We start from the raw sequence: 23319 nt of genomic DNA, 5'->3' as shown, positions 1-23319 counted from the left end.
CAATTTTACAAACTGACAGTTCTACTTCAATACCTATTTTACGAGACTTATTAAGGGGCCCACTGACTATCAGTCCGCCGGATGATATCGGCCTGTCAGTTGTTCGGAACTGTCAAATTTTTGTTTAAACTGACAGGCCGATATCGTCTGGTGGACTGATAGTCGGTGGGCCCCTTTATGGAACTGTACTGCAGATACGGTACATATTAATCATAAAATGATACGTAATATCCATATATCGAACGGGAAATACCTCTTTAACCCTTTAACTGCGCCTTTTCATCAGTTGGTATAGTTTGTTTAGTTTTTGACACAAAATATCACTTCACACAGGTAATTTAAGAGCCCGTTATCGATTTTAGTCCCAAAAATGTAAAATTAATAGATTTAGTCGCAGAAATTGTACACCTTTTGATACGTAATAGAAATAACAAGTACTGGTTTCTATTAGCACGTCTTCTTATCTTACCTTTTATCAGTTTTTTTTTGTAAAATAGACTCACTTAATTAGTAATGATCGTTTTTCTGATAGACTTTTAGGTAAACGCGCGTAAAGCACTGATTTTGTCGCTCTTTTTTCCAAATTTCGTAAGGTTTGGACAGCTAAAAATTGTTATTTTGTGTTACATATATCCTGTACTCCTACAGACCTACCTTGTACCTTTTACAGACTACGTTTTTATTATTATGACTTTGAAGTAGTGTAAATGAAAGTTAGACAAAAACAATTTTCTCCAGAAATTACTTCAAAACAAGTGGCAATTTCTCTGAAAATTGACTTAATTTCAACGTAATTTTGATACTTAAACAATCTACAACATTTGCTGAAACTGTTCTTATACATCAATTTGTATAATTTACCACCATAACTTTTTGATATATTACCGGTTACCTTCTCTTCATATATTAGAATATTACCGGTGACGCACGCTCGCGACCTCATTATTAAAAGGTAAGATGAGAAGACGTGCTAATAGAAACCAATACTTTATATTTAGATATTACGTAACAAAACGTGTATAATTTCAACGACTAAATCTATCAATTTAACATTTTTGCTCCAAAACCGATATCGGGCTCTTTAAAGCAATTCGTGCATAATTATTCCCTAACCATTCCAAAATATCAAAAATGCACAACGTTAATATTCAAGTTTTCACTTCTGCCGGCACTCCCGGAGTGCAACCCGTTGTTTTTGTTTTTGTTTTTTATAATGATATGAATATAATTCTGAACGCACAAGTTGAGTCGATGCAATAGGGAATATTACGCGAAACTCTGCGCAGGGGGCGCCACTACCGTAATCTGAGGGTCTATCGCAAAGTAAGTATATAGAAAAAGAGAGCCCTCTTCAAGCATTTTATGGAAACTCATCCGTAACTAACGATGTATGTGTGCGTGCACATTTACATATAATAATATTAATTACTTTCGTCCTACATAATAATATTAGGTCTACTTGGGCGGTTTACAAGTCAATAGTTTTTATTTACAAGATATCAAACAAAATATTATAAACCACCCAAGTAGACTATGTAGGACGAAAGTACACAATTACGAAGTACGAAATCGAAGTACACGAGTAGACCTAATATTTTGTAGAAAAGATTTAAAAAAATTAAATCGAAATAATTAAAAAACATACACTGTACTCCATAGTATTAATAGGCGGCGCCACCATACACTGAAGTACCCAGACCATACACCTATTACTTTATATAGATGTGCACCCGTGCGACCGTGAGGGACAGAACATACGCAATGCGACAAAATTAAAAACACGTTTAAACATTCCTGACAACATACCAGAAACAACCTACGTAATTTGGTCGGGTTATTTGCTGCCCCTCCCCCTCCCCCATTTCATCTATACATTATTATACCTCTATGGTTCATGTCATAGTCTCCTATATATTAAAATACTCTTTGGTCTCAGAGCTTACCTAGCGCCACCGGAGAGATTAGGAACTATTATTTAAAGCTGTGGCCTATACCCAGAAGGGGTCCTTAAATTAGAAATAAATATAAGCAAAAATGAATTGTAACTACATGTATACTTAAGGAATAAAAGGCTCTATAATTATTATATTTAAAGCTGAAAGCGGTCACTTTTGCAACAATAAGAGATTGGCATATTTTCTATACCATCCATAGTAATAACATTAAAGTACAGATTTTACCTACTACCACAAATAAGAAAGTTCTTATAGTAAAATTGGTTGTAATAATGCTGGTCATTTCCTACGGTTTCTGAACGCATTTTAGAGCACTAACGATATGTGCGTAAAAAATAGTACATTTCGATGCTAGTGCGGAAAGTATGTCATTACTTCAAGAGTACCGATATATCTTGCCACGAGCCGTAAGCGAGTGGCAAGACTCGGGACGAGTGAAGAATGACATTTCCGCACGTGTATCGAACGACGTTTTTAATACAGTTGCGAAAAAATAATAAAAACAACAAGTAAGGAATAAAAACTTTCTCTACCATCCATAGCTATTCTGTTACACTCAGACAACTTATTAAGAACGGTTTTTCAATATTCAATATTAAAAAATAAACGTGTTATAATGATGAAGACTGAAGAGGTAAGTATTAAAATATGGAATATGTACATGTTTTGTATTCTTACATTAACAGTAGGTTTTATGTAGATTACGACGTTTAAAGGAAACTAATATTAACACTCATCAATAAGTAGTCATGAAATGGAACAAGTATAAATTTAAAAAAATTGAAAAGTAAAAAGCACACTACCACGCGAAAACCAACTTTCCGCCCGCTAAACAGCTACGTAAAGTAGCACTTTTTGAGCAACTGTATTAAAATAGTTATTTGTTATACAAGGGTGCAAAGTTGTATTTTACCCGCGAGTGTTTCAACACACGAGAAGTAAAATACATTTGCGCCCGTGTGTAACACAAAACTTTTCACCTCACTATAGCGAGGAATGTGCAACATCCACTAGCGTTAGATCATCTTCATCACTGGAATCACTCATTTCTTTACGATATTATAACAGAAAACTCTGGAAGTTGTGTATTTTTACGCGAGTCGGTGAGAAAAGGTTTTAAGTAAAAAAATTGTTGACAATGTTGACATTTCTGATGTATGAAATGTCAACGATGCGTTTTAAAATTGCATCGACTCAACTTGTGCGTTCAGAATTATATTTAACATCATTATAAAAAAAACAAACGTTTCTTATGGAATTTTAAGGTTTATGACTTAAAATCATTAAATAAAGCTAAATTTGGTATTTTTTATTAGATTCTCAAACCATTTATTTAATGATAATTAATATCGAACGAACCATTATCATGAGCGTTTTACGTTTTGTTATCTGTCAAGCTACTTAAACACGCTCCATCCAAGGTCAAATTACTTTCCCCACTAGTGGATAAAACGCGTTTTTCCCCGCTTGTATTGAAGGATAAACGACAACTTTCCGAGCTAGTGAGGGGAAAAAGAAGTTTTCGCTTAATTAAATGTTTCTTATGGAATTTATTAAAAGCATTAAACAAAGCTAAATTTGGTATTTTTTATTAAATTTTCTAACCATTTATTTAATTTAGCTATCGTAGCGGTAAGTTAGTATGACTCACGATAGTTTAAATTCGATCATTTATTTAATGATAATTAATATCGAACATACCATTATTATGAGCGTTTTACGTTTTGCTATTCACTGGATAAAATGCGTTTTTACCCGCTTATTTTAAAGGACAAAAGACGGCTTTCCGAGCTAGTGAGGGGACAATAACTAGATATAATATTGTTTCGGTGGTTCAAATTACTTGCTAAAAGTGAGGTTTATTTTGTTAAGTTACTAATCCTTTAATAATATGCTCACTGTACTCTATTTTGTAATAGATGGAAAATTTAATAAAAAATAAGCATTTATTCATTGCATATTCTTATGTATTAGCCATAGCGCTTAGGTCCACAGTGGCGTGATTCGCTTTTAGGCCATAAGAAAAAAGTAATCCACTGTAGACCATTTGACCCCATAAGTTCATTTACGATTACGATTACTTTGAAATTGCCGTTAATTCTATATTAATCGTCGTTTACTTTTGACCTAAAATTTACAATACAGTTAATTACGTTGCTTTATAGATTTTCTAATAAATAATAATAGACACTAATAACTAAAATAATAGATTATTATGTAATTATGCATTCGCATTGCATAGGGATATGTATTCGCGTGCAAACTGGTGGTTACCTACACAAAAAAACTTTTTTTCCTCGAAATGTTTTAGACAATTTAAATATTTATTGCATAATTCATCAGGGGCTCCCATACAACAAACATGATTTTTTGCCGTTTTTTGCGTGATGGTACGGAACCCTTCGTGCGCGAGTCCGACTCGCAATCGCAGTAATATTTTTGAAAATAATTGCCTTTAAAAAAAAATGTGCCGCCCCCCTTTGAGTTTTTGCAAAAAGTCTATTTTTACGGACGGGTAGGTAACTACAGAATCCCATACTGAGCATGGCCCAACATGCTCTTGGCCGGTTTTTTTATTATATTCAAGTATTCAATTGTTGCATCACTTGCGCCGTAGCGCCTGTCTCCTCCCTCATTTTATTTAACGAATAGGCCATATTATAACCGAATGTGAAAAACAGAAGACAGGAACACAAAAAAACAGTCTACATCATACTCGTACTTATTGCGTTTTTTTATGCGGAATATGCGGAGTCAACTCGATTATTGGCTTATAATATTTACACTCATAAAATTAAAAGGCTAGGCGCCGATAATGGTGTAAAAATGTATTGATATACTCACTTTTAAAGTGCGGTGGATATCTCTGAAGCCTATTCGCATAACATTTCTGTTCCAAGGCAGCTGCATTCCTTTTTGAATTTGGTAGGAGCTCTCGCCGTCGACTCCCTCATACAACGCCACTAGTATACCCATAAGACCATAGGGTGAGAAGGCAATGTTATTTTCATTTAAAAAATTATGTTCTGCCAAGACCTTTAAACCGAATTCATTAGTCACGTCTACCATGTGCGACAATGGGGTCCTCCCGGTGTTCCATAGTTTAATCTCGACTGGTACCCCATACTCGGAGCCAAGGGCGATGTTTCCGATCGAGAGCACACGGAGCACGAGCAGGTGCGGGAGGAGGGCTGCGCGTCCGGCCGGTCGCATAGTGTCCGCAATTCTGACCACGCTACGCTGCACGCTGGCCAGTGGCCACTGGCACTGCCCAACGGTTTGGTTGGGCTAATCTTCGTGTCTAATTGTCATTGAAATGAAACTCAAACCCGGTGAAGTCGCATTTCACGTCTTAAGTTATCTGACTGACTCCAAAGAGTACCTAACTGGACTCATCTGGACTGGATCATGAATAAACTTATTTATTCAGTGCGTATTCTTATATTTAAAAAAACCGGCCAAGAGCATGTCGGACCATGCTCAGTGTAGGTTTCTCCATCACTACATAACAACAAGCAAAAGGACCTTTGTAGCACTTTTATTAAGAAGGGAAATTTTTGCAAAAACTCAAAAAAGGCTTAACCGATGACTTTTGCTATACTTCTCTTTGAAAGTCTACTTGGCTTTATTTTTACGATTTTTCTCATATTTTTAGGACCCATGGTTTTTCTTTCGGAGCAATTATTTCTGAAAATATGATGTTGATCAAAAATTGGCTTTGAAGACTTCTAGGTATTCGTTTTGAAAGACAATCCAACGACACCCCACACATACTTACCTATACTTACTTACTTTACTCTTTGCCCCACACTATAGAATATAAGCCAAAGAAAAATTCATCCCCACTTTTCGTGTAGGGGAGCGACCCTAATAAAAATTAAAAACCGGTCAAGTTGCGAGTTCGTTTAACTCGCGCACCGAGGGTTCCGTGCAAACTTTCAATTTTCTCATGTAAATAGAATCACGAAAGACTTGACCAGAAGTATACTAAGCGTAATTGTGTACAGCGCCATCTATCGGCAAATTCGCTAACTAATTTGCGCGACCTATGTATGTTGGTTTTTCAAGGATACCAAAGATAGATATAACTCCGTAATAGATGGATACAGTCTAAGGAAAAAACGTGCCTCGAAAATCAAGAAAATTTGATTCTCGTTCAGAGGGCGCTACTAGTTTTGGCCTACAGTCGTATAGATGGCGTTGACGGTTTCGTTTGTTATTTAACAATTTTAACGCATATCAGTGAAAGAACATGAGTCAAAATCATCAAAATAATTAATGCAAATAAAAAAATCATTTATCTATATTTAAATACATTTTATCGTATTTTTACAAATCTTCAATTTTAGTTTTAAAGTGTGTCGACAGATGGCAGTGAATTTACTGGGGTTACAAAATTTACTATGACAGTACCGCTCTAGTATAAGTTACTCTATGAGGATACTTAATTCTTTATCATGAGAACCGATTTCAACAATTTTTGTTTTATTTGAAAGAAGGTATTTTTAGTGTAATCTCATAGACATTTCAAGTATAGCAAATACCCGCAAATGGGCTTAAATTGCTAATTAAATTAGAAAATGTTTTTTGATACTAATAAAAATATAAGATTATATTTTTCCTGTTATATTTATGATGTTTTTTGCTTTGTGCGCGGGGCCCGAGAGCCCCGCGTTCATCGTGTTGTTGTTGTTGATGTGTTGTTGTCGGTGCTGGTGTTGTTGATGTGTAGTAGTTGTTGGTGCAGTTGTTGATGTGTAGTTGTTGTTGGTGCTGGTGTTGTTGTTGCTATTGTTGGTGCAGTAGGTTTGTTTTCCAAAGAGAAATAATAATGAAGTTGTACTTTTGGTAGAAAGAAAAGATCCGCATGCGAGCACTTCATACCCGCAGCTCGGCCTTCGGCCTCGCGTGCTTGGGAAATCGTAAGGGACGCTTAAGACCTTCGGCCCTACGCGGAGCTCGGCCTTCGGCCTTCGCTGGGATTCGAATGTTATTATTATCTAAAATTTTCAAAAAATTTCGTTGGTAAACTTCGGAGATAAGGGGAGGGAAGGGAATGGTATTTTTTTCACATTTTCCTTATAAGTCAATTTTTTTTCACTAAAAAACAAATAAAAAATTGTTTTGTAATGTTCAAATCGAGCTCTTTTGAATGATATCCCACTCGACCTAGTAACTAGACTGACTTTTTGCCCCCTCTTTGTATTGGGCATTTTTCATTATTAATTAAAAAAAATAACACTTCCAATGTGTTAAGGTTAGCGCTGTTCATAACTATTCCAAATTTCAAATCGATAGCTTCAGTAGTTCTCGAGATATTTAGCAATGTGACAGACAGACAGATAGACAGACAGACGGACAGAGTCGCACCATAAGGGTTCCTTTTGTACGTTTTTGGTACGGAACCCTAAAATAGTATTTTTTACAATCGTGATACCGTGTTTAAGCAACGAAGCTTGCTAAGTTGTTTAAGTTAAGGTACGAGATTGAAAAGCTTGATTATATATATCACTATTGTATAATAATACTTTTTCTACGAGACAATAGTTATTTGTTATACAAGGGTGCAAAGTTGTATTTTACCCGCGAGTTTAGAATTGAAACACGAGCAAGCGAAAGGATTCTATAGGTGAACCACGAGCGAAGCGAGTGGTTCTAAAATAGAATCCTGAGCGTAGCAAGTGTTTCAACACACGAGAAGTAAAATACATTTGCGCCCGTGTGTAACACAAAACTTTTCACCTCACTATAGCGAGGAAAGTGCAACATCCACAGGCGTTAGATCATCTTCATCACTGCTATCACACATTTCTTTACGATATTATAACAGAAAACTCTGGAAGTTGTGTATTTTTACGCGAGTCGGTGAGAAAAGGTTTATATACTAATACTACTCTTTGGTTTTAAGTAAAAAAATTGTTGACAATGTTGACATTTCTGATGTATGAAACGTCAACGATGCGTTTTGAAATTGCATCAACTCAACTTGTGCGTTCAGAAATTATATTTAACATTATTATAAAAAAACAAACGTTTCTTATGGAATTTTAAGGTTTATGACTTAAAATCATTAAATAAATAACTTAAAGGCCGGCAACGCACTTACAACCCCTCTGGTGTTGTGGGTGTCCATGGGCGGTGGTAATCGCTTACCATCAGGTGATCCGTCTGCTCGTTTGCCTCCTATTTCATAAAAAAAGCTAAATTTGGTATTTTTTTATTAGATTCTCAAACCATTTATTTAATGATAATTAATATCGAACGAACCATTATCATTAGCGTTTTACGTTTTGATATCTGTCAAGCTACTTAAACACGCTCCATCCAAGGTCTAATTACTTTCCCCACTAGTGGATAAAACGCGTGTTTCCCCGCTTGTATTGAAGGATAAACGACAACTTTCCGAGCTAGTGAGGGGAAAAAAAACCCACCCACCTAACCCACTTTTCTAGTAGCATTTCCGGGTCCGGGTCTGGGTCCGGATCCGAGTCCGGGTCCGTGTCCGGCTGTCCGGGTCCAAGTTTGGGTCAGAGTTCAGTCCGGGTCCGGGTCCGAGTTGGGGTCCATGTCCAAGTTTGGGTCTGGGTCCATAAGGAAGAGAACAAATCGCCAAACTTGAACTATATGTGTCATTGAACAGTTCCATTCTGATCATCATCAGCAGTTCCACTTCATCAAATGTCACTTTTTATATGTAAATGCTGGATTTGTTGATAAAAATACAAAAATCACTATATGTATGCCTTTTACATTTAAGGAATTCCCTCGATTCCTCATGGATCCCATCATCAGAACTCGAGCCTGACAAAAATGTTTCTTGAAAACCTAACTTGCTTAACAAACATAACGAAGAGGACAAATCGCCAAACGTGAACTATGCGTCATTGATGAGTTCCGATCTGATCATCATCAGCAGTTCCACTTCATTAAATGTCACTTTTTTTTAATGTAAGTGCTTGATTTGTTGATGAAAATACTAAAATCACTATATGTATGCCTTTAACATTTGAGGAGTTCCCTCGATTCCTCATGGAACTGCTCATCCCATCATCAGAATTGCTTCTTGACAAAAACGGGGCCAATCTGTATGTACTTACAATCAAAAAAAGAATTTTAAAAATCCTCCTTTGAAATCTTGAAGTCGGTTAAAAAGAAGATCGAGGACTGATATTAAGCGTAGAGTGTTCTTAGTGGGGGCACTTCTTGTTCGCTTAGCCTGCGCTAGACCCTTTCAGGATTGTTCTAGAGATTTCGAGGTTAGTTCTAATCCCATTGCGCTATCAGGTGTTGTGAAGTTAGGGCTTGTACAGTTAGAAGCTTGGCTCTAGTCTAGGAGAGATCTGATAATTTTTTGACAGTGCGAGCCTTACTCGTATGGTTTCGCCTTGGAAACATTTTACATGAAAACGTTTTTGGTGGGATAATTATTTTTCTAAGAAGATACACCAACAACAGGAGTGCAATCAACACTCATACAGTTAGAGGTTTTACATGTTACGCCATGTATGAAGCTTTTAGGGATATGTATGCGTTCTTACTGCCAAGATAGCGTCTTGTGCAAAGTTAGCGTGGTCAGAGTCTACCTAAAGAATGTTCTCATGGAATTAGATGAATAAAAAACATAATGTTAATCCTGTTTGTTTAAGTTTATTTTTGTCATTGGTAAAACATTAAAAAACCGGCCAAGTGCAAGTCGGACTCGCGCACCGAGGGTTCCGTACTTTTTAGTATTTGTTGTTATAGCGGTGTATCGTAGTGTACATTACGGGGCCTTAATATACTTATTAAAACCCAAAATTATATTTTTAAACTATTTAATTGACGATGAACGTCTTACATGGTAGACATGAAATGATGCAAGGGGTGGGTAGGTATATAAAATTATTAATGGCGGCGCTGTAAGCGCCTATCGAAAGTTGAAGGCAACGAATCTTCAATCGTAGTCCAGCTTCAGGGATCTGAACATCTTCCCGCCTCGTTGAAAGGAACAGCCTTTCAAAACTTCAAGTCCTCCGGTGATGGTAGAGGGCAGAGGCGAACGAGTGGTCGTCGTACGCATCCTTTTGTTGTGGTTACGTCTGCAACCCTGGCAACACCATCGGCTCCCGGAAACAAGCGCGTAACTCTTCCAAGGCGCCAGCATAGCGGCGGCACGTATTCTTCATGGAGCAGAACCAAGTCACCCACATTGAGTTTGGCAGTGTTTGTTCTCCATTTGGTTCTCTCTTGTAATTCGCATATATATTCTCGCTGCCATCTATTCCAAAAATGCTGGCGTATCTTTTCTATTCTAGCATAACGTTGAAGAGACATCTCCTGGCGGTTCTCCAGTGCAGGCGACGGCAGTGCAGTCAGTGGTCTTCCGATTAAGAAGTGCCCTGGAGAGAGGGAAAGGAGGTCGTCAGGGGACGTAGACATGGGGCACAAGGGACGACTGTTAAGAATAGCTTCCGCTTGCGCAAATAAAGTTCCTATCTCCTCAAATATCAAATGACTATTGCCTATTACACGTTTTATATGGTGCTTTGCGGATTTTACTCCGGCCTCCCAGATACCGCCGAAGTGAGGTGCGTAAGTTGGAGTGAATATAAACTTTATGTATTCTTGATGTGCAAAATCAGACAAAGGTTCCTGATTAGCTTTTATAAATTGACCTATTTCTTTAGCCGCGGAGACGAAGTTTCGACCATTGTCACAGAATATTTCCGCAGGCTTGCCTCTTCGCGCAATGAACCTCCTAAGAGTCATTATGAAAGCATTTTTTGTTAGATCACTAACCGCTTCTAAGTGTAAACATTTATAGCGTAAACACACAAACAGACATAAATAGCATTTTATTAATTTAGCACCTCTACCCTTTCTACTTAAAATGTAAAAAGGTCCCGCAAAATCTAAACCTACTGATATAAACGGAAAGTCCGCATTTATTCTCTGAGCTGGGAGATTACCCATTTTTGGGGTCAGAGTCTGACCGCGAGCACGCCTGCATCGCATGCAATTGTTTACAGTGCGCTGAGCAAGGCGTCTTCCATTTATTGGCCATATAGTTTCCTTAACAAGGGACAGCAATAATTGAGGAGGCGCGTGCATATTTTTTATGTGCACATTAGCAAATATAAGTTTCGATAATCGATGAGACGCGTGAAGCAAAATTTGGTGCTTCTTTTCATACGGATAATCAGATGCATCGATTCGACCGCCAACCCTAATCACCTTATCGTTATCTAGAAAAGGTGAAAGCTTTAGTATTTTAGATTTAGAGCTCAACGGTTTAGACTTAGTAAGCATCTCGTTCTCATCTTGGAATGATTGTTTTTGAGCGACTAAACAGAGAAAGTTAAACGATTCTTTCAACTCGTCAACAGTTAAAACACCTACTCGCTTATTTTTAGGATTTTTTAGATTAAATATCATTCTTTTGACATATGCAAACGTTCTTTGCAATTTATTTAGTGTAGAATATTTTTCGAAGTCTACGATGGGAGTTTCTAAATTTACAACATAACATTTAGTTTCGGGCAAGTCATCAATTTTAAGATTACTTAAAATTGGCCATTTGGATTCATCTTCAGTTAAAAATGTGGGGCCAAACCACCACAGATCCAGCTTTGGAAGCTGGCAGGCATCCACTCCCCGCGAAATTAAGTCAGCTGGATTTGCAGAGGTAGGCACATACCTCCACGTTGATTCTTTAGTCTTTTCTAAAATTTCATTTATGCGATTAGCTACAAATACCTTTAGTTTAGCAGATTTATTGAGCAACCAGCACAACACGATACTTGAGTCGCACCAATGCACGACACGATCCGGTTTATATCTTAGAGAGTCTAGGACTGCCCTGCTGAGCCTGGCAGCCAGCAGCGCAGCACCAAGCTCCTGCCTCGGCATGGTCGTAGGCGACAGTTGGGCGACTTTCGATTTAGAGCATAGCAGCCGTACAGTGACGTCACCGTTTTCAGACACAGACTTCATATAAATACAGGCACCAAGGGCTGACTGTGATGCGTCACTGAAAACGTGCATTTCAATCAATTTTGGTGAATCACATAAAACTCGCCTATCTATTTTGAGATTTTGTATGAATGGTAAGTTTTCGACAAATTTCTCCCACTCCTTTTTAATGAAATCAGGAACAGGTAAGTCCCAATCTATTTTGAGCTCCCATAATTTTTGTAGAAGCATTTTTGGTTTAATTATGCATAGACTTAAACAACCTAGTGGGTCAAAAATTTTAAATGAGTTTGACATAATGTATCTTTTAGTTATGACATCACTCGGAATAGGATCTTTCACAGGAAAGCTTAACTTATCATTAACTGGGCTCCATCCTAACCCGAGAGTGCTAGCTGATTCACTAATGATTAAATTTTCTTGTGTATTTATGTTAGAATCTTCAAACAAAGACGATAAGTTACTTTTGTATTTTCTTAAATTAAAACATCCTGTCTTTAGTGCCTCAGAAACAGATTTTTGTATATATTTTAGTTCGTGTTCAGTATTAGCTCCAGTGATCAGGTCATCAACATAGAAATCTCTTTGTATTATAGTTTTGGTGAGCTGATCACTCTGCTCCTCTCCGACTTGAAATAAACATCGCGTGCTCAAATAGCTCGCACTTCCGGTACCGTAAGTGAGAGTATTCAATCGCAGCGTTTTAAGGGGGCTGGACTCATCTTCTCTCCATACTATCAATTGCAAATTTCGGTCATCGTCGTGAACTTGAACCTGGCGGTACATTTTCTCGATATCACCAGAGAGAATGTACCGGTATTGTCGCGCTCTAACTAGAATGGAGAAGAGAGAGTCCTGGACATTAGGCCCCACCAAAAGAATGTCATTGAGTGATTTGCCAGAGGAGGAAGCAGCTGACGCGTCGTACACGACGCGAAGAGATGTAGATTCACTATTTTTAAAAACAGCATGATGGCACAAAAAATAGTTAGGATTTGGTTTGAGCAAGCTAGACTCAGACAGATGGCCTAGCTCTGCATATTCATTTATGAATGTAGTGTATTCGGATTTCAAGGTCGGATTTCGCTTGAATTTTCGTTCCAAATTTAAAAATCTTCTTTTAGCTAAGTTGTAGGAATCCCCAAGACATTCAGGTGATTCAGTTAACGGCAATTTAACGCAAAATCTACCGCTTTCTAGTCGTATAGTGTTAGTTAGGAAATGATCTTCACATTCCTGCTCATTTTGATTTAAAATATTTTTGTTAGGAACCTCTTCGGTCTCCCAGAATTTAGTTAGCATATTTTCAATATTTTGTTGTGATTTAGTGATAATTGCATGATTACAATTAATTTTATTTTGATTTTTATTATTTTGATCGTTAGTATTTTGATTTTTAGTATTTTGATTTTTGTTATTTTGGTTGTTAGTATTAGTATTTATTCGTCCGCATATTAACCAACCCAATTTAGAATTTCGTAGTGTAGGCATAGAGGGACCCAGAGAACGCTTTTCGGTACCTAGGATGTCCCAGAATATGTCCGCGCCGATCAAAATCTCGACCTCGCCTGGTTGGTTAAAATCGGGATCCGCTAGCCGGATATGTTTAGGTATCCGTAGACTTTGGACATCTACTGGACGTTCACGTATGTTGCCTGTTAGCTCCTTTAGCACAAAGCACGATAAGGCAACTTTATATGGATTATTTAGTGAATGAATTTGCGTAGTACATCTTTCGACAATGTTGTCTACACATTTATTACCGGCTCCTATCAGATTTATGCAGTCGATAGGATTCGATTGTAATGACAATCTTTCTTTTAACGATTCTTTGATAAATGAGAGCTCACTTCCGTTATCTAAGAAAGCTCGTACTCTTTCTTTTTGATTTGTTTTAGGATTACACACTTCGATTATTGCAGTAGACAAAAGCCCTCGGCTATTGTCTAAGTCAAAAAAGTTTACCGCTGATGATGTGTTGCTGACCGTAGCAGCATTACTTATTATGCCCGAACTAGGCTCGTGAAGCAAGCTGTTGTGCCTCTGTTTACAATCCCGACAAGGACCTCCACGACACTCATTGACCGGATGGCCTTGCCTAAGGCAGTTGGCACACAACTTGTAATTCGCGACGTCGGCTAATTTGTCTTTCATACTTTTAGCAGCAAAAGTAGGGCAATCGTATATTCTATGGTTGTCGCTACATATTATACATACAGCAGTACCAGGTGTATAATGATTTTGCTGAAAATTTGGCTTTGATTTTTGATAAACACCTGCAAATGATTTTATTTTGTTATTGTTGTAACTATTATTTTGGTGATTAGGTGCTGGCGGGCTTGGTCGTGACGTAGAAGGTAAAAATTTAGAAGTACCGGTCTCATGTTTGTTGCGATTTAGTGCCTCAAGGACGTCCGCGCGATTAATTAAAAATTTATGAAATTGATCTAAAGTAGGAACGTCATCGAGCGTGTTACGGTACTCTTCCCATTTTATTAGAGTTTGGCCGTCTAATTTAGACGTTAACATGAATATAACAAGCATATCCCACTTGTCGGTCGGCTGTCCCAAACTCGACAATGCTCTCAAATTTTTAGTGACATGATCGACTAAGAAACGAAGTGCCTTTTCGGACTCACGGGCGGGCGCTTGTATGTTAAACAGTGAACTTAAATGGTGGTTAACAAGCAACCTTTTATTATTGTAGCGATCACCCAATAATTTCCAGGCTTCTTCATAGTTAGCAGAAGACACTTCTAAGTTAGAAATAATTCTAGCCGCATCCCCCTCCAAGTAGGATATGAGGTAGTGAAATTTATGTATAGGCTTTATACGTTCATTTTTGTGAATAAGATTTTCGAATGTATCACGAAACTCAAGCCAGCGGAAATAGGCACCATCGAATTTGGAAATTTGTATTTGTGGCAATTTAAAGCCTTGATCCTGATGATCGTGAGTACATTGAGCAGGCACAGGAACAGCGCCCGAATTGCGTCGTTCCATTTCGATCGTACTGAATTTTTTAATTAATGTTTTGGCTTTTGCAATGTTTGTAATAATATTTTGCTCAATCATCTCGCGTTCATCAAGCTCAGTCGATAATTGGTCAGCATTCAGGACCTCAATCTCATTTTGCACTGTGTCGAACTTGGATGACAAACCCTCAAGCTTGCTAAGCTTAAGACTTAGCTCAGCCAATTCAATATTAGAAATATCCTCCTTTGTACTCAACGTATTTATATAAATTTTAAATTTAGTAATTTGTCCTTTAATTGAACTTCGCGAAACAGTTAATTCTTTCAAGCGTTTTGCGGCCAAAGCCTTTTGTTTCTCATCCTCGCTCGACATTGTTATTTTTTAGTTTTACGACTTTTACGTAAAGAAAAACACTTAACTATAAAAAAGATAACAAAAGGTTTATCTCACGCTCCTCACTACGGTGTACTTGCCGCTGGAAGTCCGGCTGTGCGAGCTCAGCTGACTGGTAGCTACTTGATATTTTAACTGGACTTGCTACGCTGAACCGCACCGTGACGATTCTGGAATATTCGGCGAAATACTTTAAATACAATGAAATTATTATTAAATGAGGTCAAAATGAGGGCTAATTGAAAAGATGAAACCAATTTGTAAAGTATTTGTGAATTGTAGTGTTGCCGACGAGTACCGAGCGCCGCTCGGGGTGAGGGCGCGCGGGGCGGGGATGACCCCACCAACGAGATCCGATTGCGAGTCATACCGAACGGACGCTAATTTGCTAATTGTTTGTCTTTTTCTCTAATATTCCTTATATGTACTGTGTAGTGTTCTATATAGTTTAAATAAATAGTATAGTGCATTAGTTGACCATTTTTATTGGAAAAAACCACTAAAAACTACCACAAAGTGGTCCTTCGAGCCGGATAATTTGATGTTCCATACGCCGAAGATGGTCAACACACGTAGTACTACAAGACGTGAAAAGGAAAGAAAAGAAGAAGAACTTAAAAAGGCTTCAATCCAGCAGCCGCAGACACCTGTAAAAGATGAAGAACCAAAGAAACCGATCGACAAGACTATTATTTTAGAAAAGGGTAGTCAAATAAAATCGGAACATTCCGAACAAAGAAAGAACGCGAACTCGCTTAGTCATTGTTCTCGTAAAACCAGCTATCAGGGTTCTAAAAAGTCAAAATCGTCGTCTATTGTGGCACAAAGGAAGAAGCTGGAGCTGGAAGCAGCTGAAGCAAAGGCTCGCATACAAATGGACTTGATAGATAAAAAACTACAAGTAGATCTCGCCAACCTTGATGAATACAGTCCATCTGAAAATTCTGAACCGTCAGAACAAGACCATCAGTCGGTTAAAAGTGATGTTGCCAGGTGGGTCGAGCGCAGCCAGCTGGAACTGGAGTCACAGCACGTCCCCGAGACTGGAAATAACCCGGGCGCGCTGTGTTCGTCGGCAGCAGTAGTCGCCGGCACCGAGTTGCCAGTTCAGAAGTTAGCTAGCGCACTGAAGGAATTGGCCACCGTATCTGCATCGACGAGTTAGAATGTGTTATGACGATGACGTCGTGCAATAAGGAAAACATACCTATACCTGAGCCTACAAGGTTTTCATCGTGGTTACGATTACTCAGGGCTACTTTTATAATGCTACAGTTTATAAACAAATGTAAACATATAAATGAAGAGGACGGCGCTGTCATGGAGAAAGCTGAAAGGTTACTTATAAAATATTCTCAAGCGCAGACGTTCTCCGAAGAAATCCTGAAACTGAAAAATGGGTTATACTTACCTAAAACAAGTAGATTACTTACCTTATCGCCGTACCTCGACGAACACGAAGTCCTACGCCTCGGGGGTCGCATCGACGCCGCCGCTGAAGTCGGACCTGAAACAAAACGACCTTCGATCTTGGACGGACGAGACTACATAGCAAGGCTGCTAGTGAAGCATCACCACGTTCTCGCAGCCCACGGGAACCAGGAGACTGTTGTTAACAACCTGAAACAAAGGCATTGGATATTAAGATTACGACCGACAGTTAAAAATGTTACAAAAAAATGTATGCTATGTAGAATAAGGAAATGTAAACAAGAAATCCCACGAATGGGAGACTTACCGCCTGCCCGCGTTGCTCATCATCAGCGCGCCTTTACCTACACTGGCGCTGACCTCTTCGGGCCTCTAGAAGTAACTGTTGGAAGAGGAAGACAAAAGAGGTACGGAGTTTTGTTTACATGTTTAACGGTGAGGGCAGTGCACATTGAAATGGTCAACTCACTTACCACCGACTCATTTATAATGGCTCTTATACGAATGGGAGCACGACGCGGCTGGCCGCAGTACCTATACTCAGATAATGGTACCAATCTTCGAGGAGCTGATGCAGAACTACGAAAGTCAATCCAGGAGTTGGACCAGGAGTACCTTAAGCGTGAGTCATTGAACTATGGGACTAAATGGACATTTATCCCACCCGGAAGTCCACATTGGGGTGGAGCTTGGGAAAGGCAGATCAGAACTGTTAAAGAATGCCTGAAGGTCGTGCTGAAAGAGAGAGCCCCTCGAGAGGAGACTTTGTGTACATTTTTGGCAGAGGTCGAGAGCATAGTAAACAGCCGGCCACTAACGCACGTCTCCGTAGAACCTGGAAGCACAGAAACTTTAACGCCTAACCATTTTCTTCTTGGCTCTTCTTCCGTCTTACCCCACCTTGGCGCTTACAATGACTCTGAATATTTCTTGAAAAAGCAGTGGAGAATCGCCCAACGACTGGCCGACTTATACTGGAGAAGATGGGTGAAAGAAATCCTCCCGGACCTGCTACCACGTAAAAAATGGACACAAGAAGTGAGGCCCTTACGAGTGGGAGACCTCGTCTTGATTGTAGACCCAGATGGACCTCGCTGCGCCTGGCCAAAAGGTTTAGTAGAACAGCTGTTGCCAGGAAAAGATGGCCGAGTAAGAGCCGTTAGGATTAAAACCAAGAGTGGTGTACTTACCCGATCGGCTGCACGCGTAGCCCGCATACCCATAGATGGTGAGTGCTGCTAAGCAGCACTGGGGTGGAGGATGTTGCCGACGAGTACCGAGCGCCGCTCGGGGTGAGGGCGCGCGGGGCGGGGATGACCCCACCAACGAGATCCGATTGCGAGTCATACCGAACGGACGCTAATTTGCTAATTGTTTGTCTTTTTCTCTAATATTCCTTATATGTACTGTGTAGTGTTCTATATAGTTTAAATAAATAGTATAGTGCATTAGTTGACCATTTTTATTGGAAAAAACCACTAAAAACTACCACATGTAGGTTAAATTGTATTCGAAAAAATGGTAATTTTTTTTTTAAGTTTTAGCAATAATTTACGTTAATTTGTCTCGAAAGTAGTTTGTTTTTAATGAAATATGTAAATAATGTTTAGAATGAAACTAATTAAGCATGGGCCACCATATGATTTAGAGATTGTAATTGAAATATTAGGTTGAAAGTACGATATTACCAAAGAATGTAACTAGATATAAATTGATTTGTTTTGACGATATTTTTGTGTATTTGCGTAGGTGGAAGTATAATATACCTCTTTAAGAGTATCTAAAAGAAAATTGTTTACAATTTTGACTATTAGATGAAAAATTTGGGTGTTTGGAAGGACAAAGCAAGGGCACTTAGCTCTGGCAATTGCTTCGACGCGCAGGGTGAACTTTCGACGTAGCACTGCACTGCACTCCACAATCCAGCCAAGATTTACTCTTCAGTCTTCATCCAGGGACAGGAATCTTCTAGATGTTACTGCATACGCGCCCTTGCTGCATACGCGCCTTTGTACTATCGTACTTTCTTGATTTTTCTTGGTTTTTCTTGATTTTCGTAGGTTCCCCACATGGGCCAACAATTAATGTATCGTAGTGTACATTACGGGGCCTTAATATACTTATTAAAACCCAAAATTATATTTTTAAACTATTTAATTGACGATGAACGTCTTACATGGTAGACATGAAATGATGCAAGGGGTGGGTAGGTATATAAAATTATTAATGGCGGCGCTGTAAGCGCCTATCGAAAGTTGAAGGCAACGAATCTTCAATCGTAGTCCAGCTTCAGGGATCTGAACAAGCGGCAACAGAAATACATCATCTGTGAAAATTTCAACTGTCTAGCTATCACGGTTCATGAAATACAGCCTAGTGATAGACAGACGGACAGCGGAGTCTTAGTAATAGGGTCCCGTTTTTACCCTTTGGGTACGGAACCCTAAAAACAGGGTTTGCGTCGCGATCGGCGTTGTGTTAAGGGACCGTGCGCGTTGGAGTCTGCCATCTTGTGGCCTGAATCAGAAACATAAACTGTACATTGACATTTCACGCCAAAGCAAGTGCTGCCCTCTACAGTTCACGAACGTTTTCTTACATATTGTAGGCTCTGCCATCTGCCATTGCTAGCTTAAACTTGACATTTACACTTGGCGGCAATAAACAGGGGGCTCCTAGTCCTGTGCTCATGCCGCCCCCTGCAGTTCATGCACGTTACCTATACTATACACTCACCGACTCTACTCTACAGTAAACTGACACTACTTAAAATACATTTATACCATAACGCGGCAATACCATGACTCTATTGATAGGTGAAAATCGCATAAAATCCGTTGTAGTTTTTTAGTTTATCGCGAACATACATACACACAAACAGACGCGGCGGGGGACTTTGTTTATAAGGTGTAGTGTAGTGAAGTATAGTCCAACAAGAAATTGTAGAAAATTATTGAGGGCGCCACTTCCTACGTAACTGTCACATTTTTGACGTAAAACGCAAATGACGTTAAACATGGCAACAGTATGGATTTTTTTAAATTCCATTTTATTTAATTTCTACTATTTTATGTCGCACTATACATAAAACATTGGGAACTTTGCTAAAAAGGATTGTAACCAACATAGGCATTAAGTTTCATGAATAAAGCTTATGAGTGTAAGTTGGAACTCGAACGTTATAGTCGTATAAAAATACCGCAAATCGATGTACAGGTTAGCCGTTTGGCACACACATACTAGAGGCCAAAACAAAATTTTTACACACGCACGCCCGCACCAGTCACTTTACTTTTTCTAATTCTGGATTCGAGCAGTTTTTACACTTGCACGCAAGTAACTATCTTCATCATAGACCTAGCATTACATAGATGCGGCCTACCGCGTGCGCCCGTAAGGGATAGACATAGATGACGTCATAAACGTGGGAATACCATATTGGTAAAAATTACCCCAATATTTGATATCACGTTGGGGCGATTACCCTGGAGGCAAAGTTTGACGGTATTAAAATTGTTGAATAAAATGTCAATGGGCCGTTCTTTTTAGGCGTATGAACAATGAAATACCTCCTATAATTCGCGCAGGTGGTACAAAACTAAACATGTTTAGTAAATAAAACGTAAAATAAAATGTATTATGAGTTTTAATTTTATGAAATCACAAATCACAATCACATTATTTACACCAATTAATGTACACCACATTTAATCTTCACAACATTTGTTTATTTTATTTTATGGAATTAGAAATACGAAAAAACTTCGAGGTCAAAATTACCCATAAAATTATGATATTTTCATCTGGTATCCCTAACATGATTGTTGTGCAGCTAAATTAAGAAGAAGATTAAAAACGGCTGACTCAGACTCGTCTGAGTAGCTGACATATTACCACAAACAACCTACGTAATTTGGGCGGATAATTTTACAAATGTTTTGTTAATTTGCGTAAATAATTGTGATATTTTTATTGAAATCGTTCGATTCTACATTGCTTTGAGTGTAACGTAATTTTACGATGTTATTCTCACATATTGCGTTAAGACGAAGGTGTAAAATACCGTACTTACGTGTGAAAGGTTATGTTCTCATATTTTTGCTCAGAGCGGCTAATACAGCCGATTACAGAATAATTCACCATTATTTTATCAATTCAAAACGCTAACCATCACTATGTTTTATAAGAGAAAGCACAATTTCATAGAAAACAACAATAATTAAACAAGCAACGAACAAGCATGACATGTCACGTACTTATTTGTTTGCCACAATTTCGGTTGTGGCAGCGGTGGAAAAGTGAAACTATGACAAAGACAAAAAGTAATATATTGCTCTCTGTCACTACTACTGAAAGATACATAAGACTATCCCGTTCGGTCATTTCGCCCCACCCCTCATGACCGATCCATGTTATACTAGATTCATGATCTTCATTGACAAGTACTCGCAAAAAATTAAACATGTAAAAAAGTTTTTCTTTTTTATGCACTACTAGCGACCCTTCGCACGGGTTACACAAAACCTTATACACCTAAACCTTCCTCAAGAATCACTCTATTGATAGGTGAAAATCGCATAAAATCCGTTGTAGTTTTTGAGTTTATCGAGAACATACATCCACACAAACAGACGCGGCGGGGGACTTTGTTTATAAGGTGTAGTGAAGTATAGTCCAACAAGAAATTGTAGAAAATTATTGAGGGCGCCACTTCCTACGTAACTGTCACATTTTTGACGTAAAATGCAAATGACGTTAAACATGGCAACAGTATGGATTTTTTTAAATTCCATTTTATTTAATTTCTACCATTTTATGTCGCACTATACATAAAACATTGGGAACTTTGCTAAAAAGGATTGTAACCAACATAGGCATTAAGTTTCATGAATAAAGCTTATGAGTCAATGTAAGTTGGAACTCGAACGTTATAGTCGTATAAAAATAACGCAAATCGATGTACAGGTTAGCCGTTTGGCACACACATACTAGAGGCCAAAACAAAATTTTTGACCAGCAAAAAAAAATACTATTTATACTACTGCTACTACTACTATATTGTTTTTAGGAAGGATACAATCTTGATATTTGTGTCAAAAACAAAACAAACTATACCAACCGATGAAAAGGCGCAGTTAAAGGGTTAAAGACGTATTTCCCGTTGGATATATGGATATTACGTATCATTTTATGATTAATATGTACCGTATCTGCAGTATAGTTCCATAAGTCTCGTGAAATATTGAAGTAGAACTGTGTAACTTTGTAAAATTGAAAAAGAAAAAAAAAATTGCTAATGATATTATTTTCAAAATTGCTTTCTTGGGGTTAGACATGAGGATATCACGTATCATTTGTGGTATATTGTACAAAAAAATTAGCCATATCGTGTCTGGAAGAGCCCAAACTTGGTATGTTTCGAAAATTCTTTTTGTATAATTTAAAAAAAAAATGCCCGAAATGTAATGATGTGATATATTTTTAGAATCGCCTCAAAAAGCCCTTTCGTATTACCACACTCGATAGGTTTTGGAAAAAAATGTTTTACCACTCCCCGCAGCGAAATTTTTTTAGGAACTGCGGGTCAAAAATTTTGTTTTGGCCTCTAGTATGTGTGTGCCAAACGGCTAACCTGTACATCGATTTGCGGTATTCCTTTGAAATTGGGGTCGAGCGGCTTCCGCTATTAGTAATAGCCGCGTCCTCGGCCCCTCTTGGCCCCCCCGGGGCCGCCGAAATGGCCTCGGCCTCCGCCGCCTCCTCTACGACCATAATTGTTTTGATCATACTGAGCTCGCTCGAACTGTTGACTCATCTCATCCTGCCTCGTATCGTAACTATCCTGCATTCTACCGTTCATGAAATTACCCCTGGGTCCTTGTTGGTTGTATGGATTGTTTTGCCCATAATTACTATATCCGGGAGCCCTTAGCGTAGAACCTCTTACGTCTGGCATATTATGCATTGGTCTTTGATCCCAAACATTAATATGAGAGTTGTTATTTCCGCCAAAATTGGGCCTGTCATGTGGTCCCGCTAATGAACTCTGGTGATTAGTGAAGGGACCATGCTGTTGGAGGTTGTTGTAGCCGTCGAGTTGGTGGCTGGGTGGAATGGTCAGTGTCGTTATGGGTACGGTTTGCATTTGCAGTTTACTCGGATCGGCGTGAACCGGCGGGATCGGCATATCGCCGAAAGATCTCGGTTGAAGGGTGCTGGCGACGACGTCCGAGGGCGGTGCAAACGCGCTCGTAGCGGCCGCCGAGGACTGGATCGAAGCTTGCACTAGAGCCAGCAAGTTAGCCGCTGACGACATGTTTTTGGATACATCAGGCGGAGGAGCTCTCACTACTTCGCCTGCAACCGTTTCTGCTTTCGTCTCTTCCAACGATTTCTTGACAATTTCCATTTCCTGGCGTATCTGGTCTTCTTTCACTTTCTCTGTTACAGACTTGAATACCTAGAAGAGAAAATAGTTTTAAATATGTGGGTATTTCTATTGAGCACTAAAACACGTTTATTTTCAGGAACGCTCGGATATGTCGGTACATGACGATGAGATAACGAAATTTCGTTATCTAACATCTCTGTCACTCTTGCATATTCGAGCGAT

General features: G+C 38.7%; 3 protein-coding genes and 1 long non-coding RNA gene across 4 annotated transcripts in view; 1 reads left to right on the top strand and 3 right to left on the bottom strand.

Annotated features, from left to right (window-relative positions):
- Positions 1 to 5168, bottom strand: part of LOC134754849 (uncharacterized) — a 63056-nt gene extending 57888 nt beyond the window's left edge. The window contains exon 1 of the mRNA XM_063691294.1: positions 4800 to 5168. Within this exon, the coding sequence (XP_063547364.1) occupies positions 4800 to 5168 (369 nt within the window). The remainder of the gene's footprint in view (positions 1 to 4799) is intronic.
- LOC134754977 (uncharacterized) overlaps positions 1 to 23319 on the top strand; it is a 96006-nt gene that overhangs the window by 51793 nt on the left and 20894 nt on the right. The gene's annotated exons all lie outside the window — the stretch shown is intronic.
- Positions 9714 to 13265, bottom strand: LOC134753824 (uncharacterized). The gene has a single exon (XM_063689767.1). It carries the CDS (start codon positions 13206 to 13208, stop codon positions 9951 to 9953), a length of 3258 nt encoding a protein of 1085 aa, XP_063545837.1. The 5' UTR covers positions 13209 to 13265; the 3' UTR covers positions 9714 to 9950.
- The window catches only part of LOC134754818 (uncharacterized protein CG7065-like), a 156234-nt gene continuing 153344 nt past the window's right edge, over positions 20430 to 23319 (bottom strand). The window contains exon 22 of the mRNA XM_063691206.1: positions 20430 to 23166. Within this exon, the coding sequence (XP_063547276.1) occupies positions 22393 to 23166 (774 nt within the window). The 3' untranslated portion in view covers positions 20430 to 22392. The remainder of the gene's footprint in view (positions 23167 to 23319) is intronic.

The sequence above is a fragment of the Cydia strobilella genome, chromosome Z, assembly GCF_947568885.1.
Source record: "Cydia strobilella chromosome Z, ilCydStro3.1, whole genome shotgun sequence".
In the NCBI taxonomy this organism is placed as follows: Eukaryota; Metazoa; Arthropoda; class Insecta; order Lepidoptera; family Tortricidae; genus Cydia; species Cydia strobilella.
Note: the sequence above shows the minus strand (reverse complement) of the source record. Positions and strands in the feature narration are given on the sequence as shown.

What these genes read in the sequence shown, in the direction of transcription:
- LOC134753824 (XM_063689767.1), bottom strand. Translation starts at nt 13,208, where the DNA reads ATGCTAACTAAATTCTGGGAGACCGAAGAGGTTCCTAACAAAAATATT.